General features: G+C 36.1%; 1 protein-coding gene across 1 annotated transcript; it reads right to left on the reverse strand.

Moving 5' to 3' along the window:
- Positions 1–13,870: 13,870 nt before the first annotated feature.
- LOC127748328 (protein FAR1-RELATED SEQUENCE 5-like) lies at positions 13,871–16,529 on the reverse strand. Its single transcript, XM_052262612.1, has 4 exons — positions 16,359–16,529; positions 14,533–16,254; positions 14,348–14,428; positions 13,871–14,062 (listed from the first exon to the last, which is right to left on the reverse strand). Exons 1-4 carry the CDS (start codon positions 16,527–16,529, stop codon positions 13,871–13,873), a joined length of 2,166 nt encoding a protein of 721 aa, XP_052118572.1.
- Positions 16,530–16,783: the final 254 nt, after the last annotated feature.

Consider the following 16,783-nt stretch of genomic DNA (forward strand, 5'->3'; position numbering starts at 1 on the left):
AAAACCTTAAACCTGAACACTGTACCGTGAAACTGAACCGCGAGCCGTAAACCCAAAACCATAATTTTTAAGTCATAAACGGTAAAAAGTAAACTGGGAACCGTAAACCCTAAAATCGGAAACATAAATCCATAAACCGTACACATTGGACCACAAAAATCATAAAATATATACCCTAAGCACTAATTCATAAACTAATAACCCTAAACCGATAATACTAAAACTCAGATTTGGTATAAAGTTACTTAAGCTTAATAATTTGGCATGATTCATAAAATATGGGGAGGTTAACTCAATTTAACTTCAATTTATCCGTATTAGATAAAGGTAACGCATGTTCTATTAAAAGAAGAAACTCTAAACCGCACCTAGTGGTATCCATAATACCATATCCCACATAATTAAGGCCATTAATTAATATTCCAAGGTAGGTGATGGTTAGTCTAAGACTACGAGCAGCAACATGGTGCAATAAAGTGGAGACCATGCTGCATGAGTACAAGAAGGAGGCTTCGAGTGAGTTGAATACGCACAAAAATTACTACAAACTATATTGTTCCATATTCTGCCGCAAAGAACATGAATACTAGAAGGAAGCCCTCAAGCATGGCAACTGAATGTTTGGACATGTTCCATGGAATCGATCGAACTGCATTCAAGACGCTGACACAAGTCTTTCACCGTGAAGCTACACAGTCCTTGATGGTCATCTTATTTTTCCTATCATTGGAGAGCATGAGAATGAGCGGTATCATGCAAAATGCCACAAATAAAGATAGCTGGTTTATGAATAGTCTTGCTGAAGATTGTGTCATATGTCTGAAATGCCTACTATCTCTCGTGTTATCAGGGGTTGTGGAGAAATCCGAAAAACTCGAAACCTTGGGATACGCGTTGAGAACTGAGGTCATAGTATCCCAGATTCATGGGATGAGATCCATTCTCCTAACCATAATTCCCGATACCCTCTCAAATATGAACTCTAGAATTTTTGGTGACCTTAACATGGATGCCGGGTGGTTGGACTATCAGAGGAATCCGGCAAGAGTATTGGGTTACAACCCACAAGACGAGGGCAGATCTGTTGTGCCAAAGGTATTGAGTGGACATTACACTGCCCGACGAATGCATACGCAATAAGAAGGAAGACAAACTCAGCAAGAAAAGGGAATGCAAAAGTACGTCTACAAGGTGCTGGACGACGAGGAGCGTCCAAAGACACTGACCGTCTGCTTTGGTCGAGAGTCTATGCCAATTGCGGAAGCCATTGCTGACTTTTTCTCCAACTTGTTTGGTCAAGTGGTTCGTAGGGTGACAGTGATGCCTCGGAGGGACAAAGACTCCGGTGACTTTGCTTTCGTGCTTTTCAATGATGCCTCAATCCCGCGTATTATAATGGGGACAAAAATGTTGTTCATCATTCCATACAAGGGATGAAAAGTTGGATCAGATGGTGGACAGGAACACATTATCGATGTGTGAATTAGTCTACAATTCACGGTGAAGGTTAGTTTGGTTTTGTTAATTTAGTTACAACAGAATGTCCTATCGTTTGTATAGATAATAATTAGGTTTTGTGGAATTAAAGGAACCCCATGCTACATACCACAAAAGCATAAATGGTCTCTAATTTAAAAATACAGTCCATTATATGTCACTGGTTTCTATCGTAAAAATATTGATCATTTTGGTTCCTTTTTTGGATGTGGTCATGAAGCTTAAATTCAAATATAACGAGTAGAGTGACAATGTATTTAAGTTCATGTAGTTTGGAATCTTTTGGATATCATGATGTAGTTGAAGTTGTTGGGAGAAACGTAGTGGACATAGTAAGTCTTTTTGTTTGGAACTATACACGTTGAATAGCACCTTCTTAGTTTGACATTAAGATATTGGCTTGGTGCATGAGGTTGTGTTTCAATTTTTTTTGTTTCAAGGGCTCTAAAGCTATTTTTATTAAATAAAAAGTTTCGTCAACGACTAGCCTTACACACTATGCCCAAAAAATCCAATTTAAAGATAAACGGGCTAGTGACAATGTACCTGTTAGGAATTCAATATTATGTCAACATAGTAGTTTCAATAACTTTGTTTTAACTTTAAACCCAAAACAGGCAGGGCATCCTAATTAAAAAATAAGAACAAGAAGAAATGAAATAAACCCATGTTACACGAGGGTTACAAAATTATGGCGTTCATGATGTTCAAAATATATCAAACCTTCATCAAATGTCAAACAAAGCACTTCACAGACAAAATAACACACATTCACAAAAACATTTAAATATAATTACACTACAGAGAAACTCTTAAAGATCTGCAGGTATCTTCTCGTTTGATCTATGGTTCACGGACAAGTCAGGGGAAGTTGTGGGTCACTTCCGCTTACTAGGACCTACGTCAGCCCCCCACCTTGTTGCCTTTTGTTGACACTGTAGTAAATTTCAAAAAAAGTTAGGAATAACAACTGAATACATAACAATTTAGTGCTGATAATAGTCTAAAGATGATGCTCACTTTGATTGCTGAGTATCGTCATGCTGTTGTTGTTGGCTTTTACGGTGCGACCTTAGGAACATTTCGGTGTGATAGACCCTTAGTTAGGCTTCTTTGTTGAAGTATGCACCGCACCGCGATGACAGGCTGTGTATAATATGTTTGGGCAACACCTTGGAGGCGTAGAGGTCATCAACGACACATGGAGGTTCCTCTTTTTGATTAATGTCCCTAACTATCATATAGAATTAGGGCTGGAAGTGAGCCGAGCTGAGCCGAGCCAGACAAAGCTCAAGCTCGGCTCACAAAAATTGAGCTCGGCTCACAGCTCGACTCATTAACAATCGAGCCTATTTCTTAAGCTCAAGCTCAGCTCACAAAAAGCTCACGAGCTGGCTAGAGCTCACGAGCTGGCTCAAATAACAGGAACATAATCTATAGTTCTATATAAAAAAACTATAATTTTAATATAACAAAATAAAAAACAATGCATCCATATATTTAACAAACTAAAAACATTACATCTTATACCTATCAACTATCAAGTTTTGAATATTTATTTGACACCTTAAATTGGTAATGCAATCTCCACAGAGCTATCTTCAACCTTAGACTTGTTTCTTAGGCCATAAAAAACTCGAAGCCAATCTCCTCCACAAATTAAAGCTTCAACTGTAGTCGGACTTAGTGAGGATCGAAATGTATCAATTACCCTTCCACCAGCACTAAAAGTTGACTCTGATGCCACAGTTGAGATTGGAATAGCAAGAACATCAGCTGCCATTCTAGATAATATCCTATATTTTCCACGATTTACCTTCCACCATTCTAAAGCACTGAAGCTAGTTACATCATGTTCTCTTTGAAAATATTTTGGTTCATCCAAGTAAGTCTATAATTCAGATTTTAAAGCTGGAACTGCTTCTTCATCCTTCACAAAATTTATCATTATTGACCACCCAGTTTGTGAGGAGTTTGAACTTTGCATTGTAGAGTTGATACTACTTTCACCACTTGCACTCGATGAAGTTGATCCTTCTTGCTCATTGGATAGAATGACATACTCTTGATACATTTCTGTCAAGATTGGATGCATCAATGTCATATTTCTTGTAGCTTCTTATCCATATATCTGCTGAAAGCACATTTTAAGACCTGTCAATTTGCATCTGGGATCCAAAACAGTAGCAACAGCCATGAGAAGGTTACATTCACTCCAATATTTATCAAACTTCAGTTTCATTTTGGCAGCCATTTCCTTCATGAAAAAAGGTCCACTACTAACAGCTTCATCCAAAATTAATTTAATGCGAAATACCTCAGCAAGATAAAGGTTGGCAGTAGGATATTCACTTCCAGATATGATATTGGTTGCACAATTGATCCCTTGTAGAACTTCAACTATTTTTTCAACTTTATCCCATTCTTCGTGGTTAGGAAGATATCTATAATTTGGCTCACGATCTTGGAATCGAGGGAAGACTTCCTTAAAGTGCAATGCTGTAGATATCATTTGATAAGTTGAATTCCATCGTGTAGGACAGTCAAGAATCAATTTTCTCCCAGGAAGTTGCAATTGTTGAACAATATCGGAGAATGTACGCAACCTTGCCTCAGACTGATTGATAAACTTCACACTTTCACGTATATTTTCAATTGTTCCTGCTATTTCTCCCAATCCATCTTGAACGAGTAAGTTTAAGATGTGTGCACAACATCGCACATGAAACAACTTTCCTCCACAAAGCAATTTTCTATGCCTTGAAATCATGTCCTTCAATGTCCTTAAGCATGAGTCATTATAGGATGCATTATCTACAGATATAGAATAAATCTTTGATTCGATACCCCATTCAATAAGACATTTGAAAATGGCATCTGCAATATCAACACCACGTCGAGGTGGAGGAACATGAACAAAACTAAGAACTCGTTTTTGCAGTACCCAATTTGTATCAACGTAATGACCTGTGATAACCATATACTCAATTTTCTGGTTCTGTAATTTCCACAAATCAGTAGTTAAACTGATTTTACTCACATCTTTTAAACTTGCCTTTAACTTCTTCTTTTCAGCTTCATATACTTTGAGACAATCACTTTTCAGCGTTTTTCTACCAGTCTTCTCATAAGAAGTATTATTGCACTTCATCATCAATAAAAAACTAAATTCTTCAACAATGCTGAATGAATGCTCGTGCATCATTAACCAATGTGATGTTGCTTCTCTTTGTCTTGCATGATCATACTTTCCACCAGGAGTTACTAACATAGGACCAATGACATTTGGATGCTCTGCTGAATTGCTTTGAGGAAAGTTCAATTTTTTTTGTTTTGCCAACATCATTTTTCTGTAGCCAGGACAATTGTTCTTCAAATGCCTATTCAATTGACTTGTAGCTTTTGAGTCAGTTACTGCATATTTTCTTTTGCAATGAACACATTGATTCTTCACAATCCCATTAGACAATTTCACTTCTTTAAAATGTTGCCAGACAAAGGAGGTTTTCTTCCTTTTATTATTGTGAATAACACCTTCATCTTCATTGTTTTCTGCCTCTTCATCTTCTCCATTTTGATTTTCTCCTTCATTGTTGTCTAATGCTTCTGCTTCAAGTTCTACTTGTATTTCTGGTGATGATATTCCATCAATAGAAAGAAGTAGTTCTTCATTTTGTATATTATTTATGTTTTCATTTGAAGCAGACACTAACAATTGATTTCCAGGTTCAGAAATTTTCATAATACTGTCAATAAAAAAATAAATGTGTTGAACAATCAATAAAAAATAACTCTAAAGATTAAAAAAAATCAACAAAAAGATAAAAACAAAAATTGAAAGAACATAAAAAATATAACTTACTTGATAATTGATTCCCAGAAACAAAAGATGAAACTTCAAAGTAGATCGACGAACAAACTAATTTGCTATTTGAGAGAATAAAGTAAATCACCGATTCACTACAAGTCAAGAGGTTTTCTTTTGGGAAAAACTCTTCCTATTCTTCTCTGGCTCTCTGTTTATTATTATTGACTAATGACCATTGTGATTCGTGATATTGTGATTATAAAGGTAGTACGGTACTCTGTACCGCCTCCGCCAGTCCCCCACACTTTATTTCATGATTTTTATCCCTTTAGGCTTTAGGTTTCTTTATCTTTTGGGTTTCTAATTTATTAAAAATTTAAATGAGTAGACCACACAATTAATTATATATTCTGTTCCCTAAAAAATACAAACTAGGAACTTGATAAAAATTCATTTTGGGAACTCACAATTTTCTTTGTATTGACAAACGAATAAATCAAAATATATATGTAAAATTATATATTATTATTTTAATGTATATATATAATATTAAAATATAAATTAAATATATAAAATATATCTTATATTTGTATATATATATAATCGAGCTTATTCACGAGCTAATGAGCTGAGCTTATCCAAGCTCAAGCTCGGCTCATTTAATTTATGAGCTCAATTCCAAGCTCAAGCTCGGCTCACCAGCTCACGAGCTCAGCTTATCGAACTATTAACGAGTCGAGCTCGAGCTGGCTCATGAGCTGGCTTGACTCACTTCCAGCCCTATATAGAATACACCCTAACCAACGTACCTCAGATCCACACTCAGCAAAGAAGATCTTCTATACATATGTCGTATCCTCCTTATGTCAGTTGCCTTAATCCAGAACCTATCACCGTCTCTCCTTGGCGTCATATGGAAGCAATTGTGTTGAGTGTCTATTAAATAAATATTCGTCGTAGTGTACCACTTGAATAGATGCACGACATTATGTGGGAATTCGATATCATCTTGTGGTGAAACAAGACAAAACCATGGCGCGTTAATGTTCGAAATTTTTTTTTACCAGAACCATATCAATTAAAAGAAAGGAAGAGTTGTGCATTAACGTACATCTGTTGCGAAGAGTACGAAGACATAAAACTGGTTGTACGATTGTTGTATGTTCCTTAATGCATTAATATACCTAACCAACAGGAAAAAACAATGACAAATGATAAATAGGGGAATGAAAATAAAAAAAGAGTTCATTTATAGCCTATGTTTACGTGAATCTTTATCTAGTGCAGTTCACAAACTTGATCTCTTTATGCATGCAAATTTGTAAATATGCTTCGTTTAATTCTTTACATTTTACAGCATCGTGGTGAATCGTGATCAAAGGTGATACAAGTAGGAGATGCTTACCGGAAAGCAGGTTCCATTGTTGTTCCTTTTCACGGCGAAGCTCCCTTAGGATGTTAGTGAAGGGATAGGGCACGGTAGTGAAGCAGAAGACGGTGTAAAGTGGATTAATGTGTGTTATCAAGTTTTTTTTATATGTTAGTTGGCAATTAATGGTTCTTTTTAATGAGAATTAAATCCAAACGCCGAATCAGTGGTAGTGGTGGTAGACGAGTTATTATTAGGCAATTATTCGGTTATCCTAATGTTTGGTAAACGTAAATTAGTCCCCTTTAATTGACTATCAAAATGTGTTGGGAATGTATCATTTATAGAAGGAAAAATAATTTGCATTCCTCCCCTTTAATTGAATCACAAATGTTTTGAGAATTGTTATCCCATTTTAACACGCGTTGTTTACGAAATAAATGTTATAAATTATTTATTTTTAAAACTAAATTGAATCGCAAACTAATTTATTTGCTATATACTCTCAGTTATCAAGAAACCAAGTAATCCAATGAATTCAAAATTGAAATTTAACTATAGTTTGTTTCAACCAGTAAATTTTTGTTCTAGCATTAATTTGGCTAATAACAAACATTGAGCAATTTAAATTTCCAAGTAAACACTATTAGTTATCAAGATACCCAATAATAGTCACAAAAAAAATTGATACACAGTTATCAAGTTAATTTATAAATTTAATTTAACTCGTATAGTGTATTTCAACCACTAATATTTTCATCTAGCATTAATTTCGTTTATAACAAAACATTTAGGAATTTAATTTTCCAAGGAAATACTAGTAGTTATCTATAATCCCGGTAATCAAATGAATTCAAAATTTTAATTTAACTCATAAACTGTGTTTCAACATGTAATATTTTTTCCTATCATTAATTTCGTTAATAACAAACATTGAATAATTTAATTTTCCAAGGAAATTAAATGTTTTTGAAGGAAAATTAAATTTTTTTATGTTTTTTATAAACTGCAAGCATTGATGAAGGGGGATTTACGTGGATTTAGGATTCGGATAGAAGGGAATATCTTTTGAAGAGTATTAAAAACACAACGTTTTGGTACTTAATTTAAGATTTAAATTTTTTTAATATGCGTAAAGCATGCAACTTAAGTACCCTTTTCTGCTTTTCAGTATCCAAGTTCTTTCATATAACACTTCTCCTTGTAACCCCAAGGAACACACGTTGCTGCTGAAGGTTTCGACTCCAAGATCTTCAACCCCGCAAAAACACCGACTAAGGTAAACATCTATGCTAACTCTTCTCCTGATAGTGATAAGTAATTATCACCATCTTCACGTAATGTCCATTTAATAAAAACTTAATGGTAGTAAAATCATTAAAATCAACTTTAGATTTTTTATAGGAACCAGTGAAGGATTTAGGTTTCGCATTTGTTCATCTGAGAAGGAATTTTTTGCATTTAGGGTTGCTAAAGCTTGTACTGTTAATGATTCAAAAGTTCACAATATTCATCTGTTTCATGCAACAGAAGTTGTAGTCATTGTGAAAAAATTGAACCAATTTCCGTCCAATAATAAAAAGATGCATGTTTGTTGATTTTGGACCGTAAGTTTCACTTGTACGAGGTTTTTATAATGGACTCTGCTTTGATTCAATTGTGGACATGAACTCTGTTTTGTAGTTTCCATAGATGCCGTATTCCAGGGACAAGGGTAAGAGAAAGCTACATATCGATCAGGGTAGCACGACGAACTACAAGTTGAGGTTTCTGAAGCCAGTAATCAGGCCATCAATGCTCAAATTGGTAATCAGCTCCCTTGACTACAAACCTTTGAATTCAAAAATTATGTGATGATATCAATTTTTTTACCGACCTTGAATTCTGTGTAACAGTCATTACCTATAACTCCAGATGACCTCCCAAACCGTACCCCATTCCTAGACCTAGTTGTGCCTGACGGAAGGAATAACGCTTTTCGTTGCTTTTGGTCGCCACTTCAAAATGGCAAAATTGCATTGACGCGTGGCTTTCAAGAGTTCTACCAGACGTACAAAATCAATCTAGACTCCATGCTCTATTTCAAACACAAAGGAAACTCCAATTTCCAAGTCCCGATATTTGATTTTGGTGGCATTGAGAATTCATACCAACTCCGTGATCCGGAAGAACCACCATATGTAAGGACTGGTAACTATCAAATTGCAAAGTGTATCAACATCCCTCCTTCAGCCAGTGCTAAAGCCGTTGTGACTAAGGTAAAAACCAAGTGGCCCTTTTTTGTGATGGACCTAACTGCTCGCATGATGTCGTCTCGATTGTTGGTAAGCGTTTACTTGTTACAACCTGTTGTTTAAAATATTTCTTACTGAAGAAGCATTAAATTAGCTAATACTGACTGAAATATCTTGTGTTAAAATCAGCCCAATGTCCCTCATCTCAGTCACTTCACTGCTCAGAGGCACCCTATCATCCTTACACACGACCACATAGAGATCGAAACTACATATACAAGGTACAGTGGAAAAAGAGATGGTAGCTTCGACGTTATTTCTGAAGGATGGGAAAATTTTGCTTCATTGTGCAACTTCAAGTCAGGTGGTGTGGGGATCTTCGAGGTGATATCCACTGAGCCAGTGACAATCATCCAGGTTCGATGCAGATAGGATGCCTTTGGATGAGGAACTGAAGCCGTAATGCGGCTCTGTTTGACATGTTTGTCCATCTATGATGATAAAACTTTTTCCGTAGTTTTAGGAAGTATGAAACTCAATTATCTTTTAGTTGGTTGTTGAACAACTATATTGCCTTTTTGGTATATGATGAATTTGAAAACAAATTTGGGTGTTAACTAAATCAGAATCGCATTCGCCAATGATGTAGGTTTTTGAACGTTTATAATTGGCACTGTCATTTTAACTAGCTGCGAATTCTTTTTTTTTTCTAGATCAAATTGCTGAATAGCCTTTTTTTGAAATAATGTCACAATACATTTATTCCTCTGTGGAAGAAACAGTTTTTTTTGTTGGCCTTTAACATCCAGTCAACTATTTTTTTTTCTAAAATTGATTAACCATTCTTCATTGGAGAACAATTTGTTTCTTTTTTTTTTTGGAATTTGGTTATATGAGAATTTGTTTTTTGGTAATTGCACAATCTTTTAAAAAAAATCTGGCCCAATTAATGAGAAAGACAAGAGAACCGCATGTTTTTGTTAATGTAACTTTTTTTATTAATGAATCAATGTTGGGCAATTTATTGTAGTTGAGCTTAGATCTACTCAGGGTGAAATGTCTGATGTGGTGTGGGTTTTTTTGATTGGTTTTATTGGGGCATGAAATGTTAAAGAAAAAATGGTGAGTCAAGAAGGACGCACACACCAGTAATGTTTGAAGGAAGCCACATGTCATCAGAGACAAACACTAGTTATATTTGAAGGAAACCTTAAGCATATGTCATCAGAGGCAGATCCATATTCATCAACAAAGTTGGTTGCCTCATACTCTTATATAATCTTCCTTAGTTGTCTGCCCTATCATGTTAGTGGTGGTGACTTCCTATCGGGTGTTCAAATGCATCTCTTTATTGTAAGTTATCATTCGTTTCCTCTTGGATTAAGATGACTGACTTTTTATATTATTGATTATAAGGAAACGCCTGTTTCTTCCTTGTTTTTTAATATCCGATTTGAAATCAGATGGCAAGTGGTTGAAACATGGGTAACACCACGGAGTAGGTTACAGCCACCGGGAAAGGAAATTAATGAAAATCTTAATACCCAAACGCAACAGGATTAGTAGCAGTTTGGTGGATCTTTTTTTTTTCGGGTATGTGAATATATGATTTCTTTACTTCATTGATTGTGAATTTATGTTGATCTTATTTTTCACTTCGTTGTTTGTGCAACCAGGTTGGTACTTAGGTAAAAGTTCAGGCCACCGTTTATCTGAAAACACTAACGGATGAGGTACATGCGAACAATAGTGACAATGATGGTCAATAACCTTTGCTGCTGCACGAAGGATGTATGAAGGCCCCATATACCTATACCGGAACACATGTAAGCTTAAGATTCCATTATTCTACAGTTTGATGTATTAACTTTATTGATGAACTTGTTTGTTGGTGGGTCGGATTGTGACTATAATCGCCTTTCTACGTATGTTCTTTTGGTACAGGCTGATATTCGATTGTACGGGATGACTGGAGCAGTCATAAATGATGCTAAATGACTATCTTCCTTGCTTCGGGTTAGATGAATTAGCTATCTGTAAACAGTGCCCGGAGCCGTTTTCCTTTCACCCACTCCTGATGAATCGGTACGTACTATTGTACTTAGCTTTGTGTATGTCGTTAGAAAATAAGCTGTTCAAATTTTGTCCAGAGAAAACCGAATAAAAGGGGTTTTGTTTAATACTCTGAAATTCAAATTCGTTGGAATTACCAAGTGGAAATGAAATTAACGCAAAAGAGAGTAAGAAAGAAGAGGTTAGTGTTTGGTTGAACGAAAGTTTGGTATAGAGTTCTCGAGTTACAGTATTAAAGTTTGTGTATTTTGTGGTATGTATGTGTTATGGTAAATCCAAGTTTAAATTCGTTGTGATCCATTAGGATGACTCAGAGGTCGATTATTCGAGTTTGAGAACTTTCCAGGACGATCACTACTGTGTGGGAAATGATTTTCCGATTCGGACGGCTGCGATTGTTATGAAAATTTCTCAAACTTGAATAATCGATCTCTGTGGTACTCGAACGAATCACCATGAATTTAAATTTGGATTAACTGTTATCCTTAAAAACCACAAATATTCATGCTTTAGTCCTAGCAACTCATCAATTCTGTGCCAACCTTCATTCAACCAAACACTTATATCTTTTTTCATGCTCCATTTTCCTTTTATTTTATTTCCGGTTGGTAGTTCCAACGATATAGGATTTAACGGTTGTCTATGACCTTCGTTACAAATTACAAACTAGCAACTGATTTTGTTATACTACTAGTAGCTTAATATTAACTAACAGAAAATGTCATATTGGAAATTATTCTAACACATGCATGAGGAGGAGCCGAATATAGAGGTACGCGTTCTGTATGTCACATTGATGCGGTGACGCCTTGTCACAAATTGGTTTGTATCGGAATAGATAAATTTTATGTGTATAGTTCATATCCAAATGAATAATTGTTGGGTTTTTAAAATCGATAAAAAATTGTTAGACAAATGAGTTTTCAATCATCTTCTATGGGATAAATGTAACATGGGGAAGAAGGGAGATGGTAGTCTTTGGTTGTGTGAATGCTGGTCCAGAGTTGTGTAGTTATTGGAATTAAAGCTTGGGTATTTCGTGGTTTTTGAATATGAAGAAGAATCTAGGTTTAGGATCTTAGTGAGGCGTTCGAGTAAATTAGAGATTGAATATTCAAGTTTGACCAATTTCTATAGTGACGATCATGACCATGTGGGAAATAATTTTCCGTATATGGGGGTGAGCATTATGGAAACTTCTCAAACTTGAGTATTCAATCTCCGAGGCACTCAAATGGATCACCACGAACTTAAATCTAGCTTCTCCTTTGTATTTAAGAATCACAAAGTACACTTGCTTTTATTCGAATAACTCAACAAGTTCGTTTCAGAGTGCATTCAACCACATACTATCATCTTCTTTCTTGCTACATTTTACATTCCTTCCATCCCATACATTCATTCCATCCCCGGTGGAACTTCCAATCCCATCGGTTTTAATAGCCCTTTTCAGTTTCTATTTAAGACAATACAATAAGAAAGAATGAAGTAGGAAAAACCGACCCGAAACAATTAATAACACAAGTTTATTGTTGTAGTGTCCACGTGAATTAACTATATATGTTGCTTCTATAATTCCTTAATGACCTTCATATGCTTAATATAAATTATAACACTAGGTTGTTGTTGTACTGTCCTTGTAAATGCACTATATCTGATGCTTCTATAACTGCTTAATATAAATTGATCACAACTTTAATTTTTTTTGCAAGAGGTGATGGTGGGTTTTGGGTGTCTACATCGGTGAGTTGCATGTTCAAATGGCTACATGAATCAAGTAATTATAACATTGCAGTCTTTGCTTTCTTGAACTGTCTTCACAATTAATTTTGTTATAGTCATTGTTTATTAATTTTTAATATCGGGTAATAATAGTCTACAATGTTACGGATGCCAGATAAAAACATTTTGGAAACGTTCAGGCAGAAGTCCCAAGAAGCAAAACCTTGCCTATCAAAGTCATGCTGTAGTCAAAAAGTTGTAAACAGAGAAAGATACACTAATGTTAAAGGAAATGTCCGCAGGGTTTTAGCTTTTATTGTTTCTAATGTTAAATTTTGTTAGTATCTAAGATTAAGATCTTCAAAATGTTATTGTTCCTAATAATCGAAACTATGATATGCTCAAATATAAATGTGTTTATGTTTACATTTTTTGCTTTATATATAACAGATTCATGACACATAACGAATCTCCTAAAACGATACAAGAAACACTCGCTATATTTAAAATTGCTTTCATACACAGGGCGTCATTTCTCCTAAAATTTTTTTTTGATGAATATAGGAAATCCATAATAACAAAACAGATTCACAACCTGAAAGTAACAAAAGAGATTTACAACCATCAATGTGACCCATTTAATCTAATAATTTGGTTGGTAAATCAAATGCACTAAGTAAGGAAAGGAATCCTTTAACGCAACTCTAATTTATCAACTATATTGCATAATCACAATGGTAGGAAATCCTTACTCGAAATGCAACCACAATTAACTGCAACTAAAATACAACAAAGTAAGCAAAACACATACATATTATTGAACATAGTTATCATCCTAATGGACTAAGTAGGGAAAAAAATAAATTAACACAACTATAATTGATCAACTGTATTGCATAATCACAATGGTAGCAACTCCTTACCCAAAATTCAACCACAATTAACTGCAACTAGAATACAGCAATGTAAGCAAAACACATACATATTATTCAACATAATTATCATCCTAATGGACATATTCACAGTTAACGTAAATAACAACAAATTGAAACTCCTTAATACCAAGCAATGGCAAATACATTGTGGTCAGTAACTTAGGATAAATCATGCTTATGGAACCAAATATTTGCATTGCACTAAATTCAGAAGACTAATTCTTCCAATTGGTCAAAGTGTCCTATGCATCGACGCGAATAATGCTATGTACGATCCTTGTTTGTTGCCACAAGGCATTGACGATGGTAACGGATCTCGGACATCGATCTGCACATGTGGTGTGTCACATTTCTCATCCATGACATCATTAACGCATTTATAGTTTGTGAATGAATGTCCCTTGTCCTGCTGTGACTCCTTCACCTGGTAAAGACATCATAATCCCCAATCAGAAACCATAATCATGCATAAAAGCATAATGGTCATTCATCGCAAAGTGGTTAAGAGGAGTTTTACGCATCGCACCTGTGTTAACGAGTAGAGATTTTTGTTGAAAAATCCATTCATGGACGCGATGTCAATGGATTTACTGCTTTCATGGAGGCTCCGTTGTTTTATAAAATTTTTTTTAAACAAGAAGAATGAGATCTTCATTAATTTATCCAGTTCATGACACGAAAAATAGAGGTTTACATTCAAAAAAATTACCTCATCAAAAGTGTTGTCTTTACCCTTCGGGTTCCTCATACCCGTCACTGTAAACTTCCTTATTCCACCCTTTTTAAAAGGCTGCGCAAACAGTGGAAGATTCACATAGTTTAATGGTTTTTAAAGGGACATTTACCGAAGAAGATTTTCACAGCAGGAGCGTAGTTAGAATAAACAAATCATACCTTGGTCTTAGGTCCTGAGTGGTGTTCGAACTTAATTGAGAATGAACTCGAAGAATTAGCAAACCTTTCTGGACTAAAATCTAAGTCCTTGGCTGATGCATTGCCGTCTGATCGATTGCGAGGGTTACCTTTCACACTATGCTGCATCAGATCTGGACAGCGCTTGTAGTAATGACCGTGCTTGTGGCAATTAGAGCATGCTCTCTTCTTCCTCCAAGAAGACCTCTTGGAAGGGGCTCCTTTGCTTTTGACAACAAAGGGATCGTTGATGCCTTCCACGTTAACATTAGGAGTTGACTTGCCTTGTTTGCGTGACTGCAGGCAGATAACTAAATTGACAAGTTCAGACTGTATTTCATCAAAGTCTGTAAGATCCTTGCAAGCAATATCACACAGCTTGTTGCAATTCGATGCCAATGCACCGACTCGAAAATTTAAGACCCTTTCGACGTCATCGTTCACAGGCATTTCTGTGCTAATAAATTCGTTCTTTGCATTCTTTGTCCACCTTTTGTAGATCAATGAATCTGGAAACTCAAGTATGTTTTCAAACTTCATGGCACAAAAGACATGACTACAGGGAATACCACATGATTCAAACAGCTTGCACGAGCACAAGAGCAGTTTCTTACCTCTATCGACTTCTACCTGTCGATCTTTGGCCGGGTCTCCGAGAGCAGTCACACTGAACTCTACCTTGTCCAAGGTTGTGCTTAGTACCTTAATATTCAAAGCGCCTGCACTCTGAATCTCATTACAAATTTCCTTGAAAATGTTTCGCGTGAAATAACATGATGCAGATCTTTCATATACCTCTAACGAGGTTATCATCACTGGCTCTGAGCACTGAGACTTAAAGTCAACTATTAATTCATTGTTTCTATACTCCTTTAAGGCCCTATCCAGGTTATCCATGAAGTCAATGAGGGTGTTCTTGTGATTAACATAAAATCTGATGAGAGAATTTATACCTTTGCACTGTGATGTCGTCCTTATGTAACCGAAAAACTTATCCCGGAGGAAACAATGGGACCACATCGCACCAGTTTCGTACGTCTTTTCCATCCAAGTACTCCTAATAAGGTTGTGCTTATCCAAAATGGCTGCCAATCTCCGATCAAAGTCTCTGTGGTCATTGTTGTCGTATATAAGACCCTTAAAATCGCGCAGGAAATTAGGATTCTTTATATTTTCACATGCATTTCTCTGCAGATGCCATCCGCAAAACCGATGGGTCGCATCAGGAAGAACATTCTTGATTGCATCTCGCATGGCAAGGTCTCCGTCAGTTATTACTACTTTAGGACTTTTCCCACCCATCGCTTCAACAAAGGATTCCAACAACCACTTATACATCTCTGTGGTTTCGTCGGATAGTAGGCCGGAGTCGAAGATAACAGTCTGCCTGTGATGATTGCGTCCGGAGAAAATGACCAAAGGCTTCTTGTATTTATTCTTCTTGTAGGTTGAATCAAAGGCAACAATATCTCCAAAGCAGTGATAGTCGATAATTGACTGCCCATCTGCCCAAAAAATAGGCTCGAGCCTTTCGTCACTAGTGAACGTATACTTTCCAAAGAACAGCGGATCGTTGTTTGACTTGCCAATCAAATAGTTTATTGCCTCATTGGCATCCCCGTTTTTAACTTTTGACTGACGATAACGATCAATGTGGTTGTATAAATCTTTGCGTGTGAAGCCAGCATGATAATATCCACCCTTCTGGAACGCATATACCCCATAATATGGCAGGTCTTGACACCAAAATTATAAAGATTTTCCACTTGGACTTTATCAGTGATAGTGAGACGATGATTGGCCGGAACCAGATGTGCAAATTGGGGTGGCGTCAGATCGTGGTTGTGAGATTCCACAAAACATGATACCTTCCATCTACCGCAGCCGTAGTCAAGCTTTACCCTAAGCTGAGCTGGACACTTGGTTCGCGTTAGTGACCTTGCCTCCCTTGATCTATCATCCAGATCAAGATACCTCATATTCCTCCAGCCCTCTTTGTTGCAAATAAGTTGCCTGCTAATGATTCTACCTTGATTATCACTAACAAGAATAAGCATTATAAAATTGGCAAGCCTCATCCTCTGTCCTAAACTCCAGGTTCCAAATTTCCTCCACCATTAAATTTGCTATTCTTTTTACACCACAAACTTCTTCACTCTTGCTAGTAGAATCCAGCGAATCCACATTGTTGTCTTCAGCATCATTGGTGCACGAAATTGTGATCAATACTTTT

The sequence above is a fragment of the Arachis duranensis genome, chromosome 1 (assembly GCF_000817695.3).
Source record: "Arachis duranensis cultivar V14167 chromosome 1, aradu.V14167.gnm2.J7QH, whole genome shotgun sequence".
NCBI lineage: Eukaryota > Viridiplantae > Streptophyta > Magnoliopsida > Fabales > Fabaceae > Arachis > Arachis duranensis.

Bases quoted from the DNA above. Each gene is read 5' to 3' on its own strand.
- LOC127748328 (XM_052262612.1), bottom strand. From the start codon at position 16,529: ATGAGGTATCTTGATCTGGATGATAGATCAAGGGAGGCAAGGTCACTA. The intron at 16,255-16,358 runs GTTCCGGCCAAT...TATGCGTTCCAG, and splicing joins CACCCCAATTTGCACATCTG to AAGGGTGGATATTATCATGC. The intron at 14,429-14,532 runs GTATGATTTGTT...CTGTTTGCGCAG, and splicing joins ACTCAGGACCTAAGACCAAG to CCTTTTAAAAAGGGTGGAAT.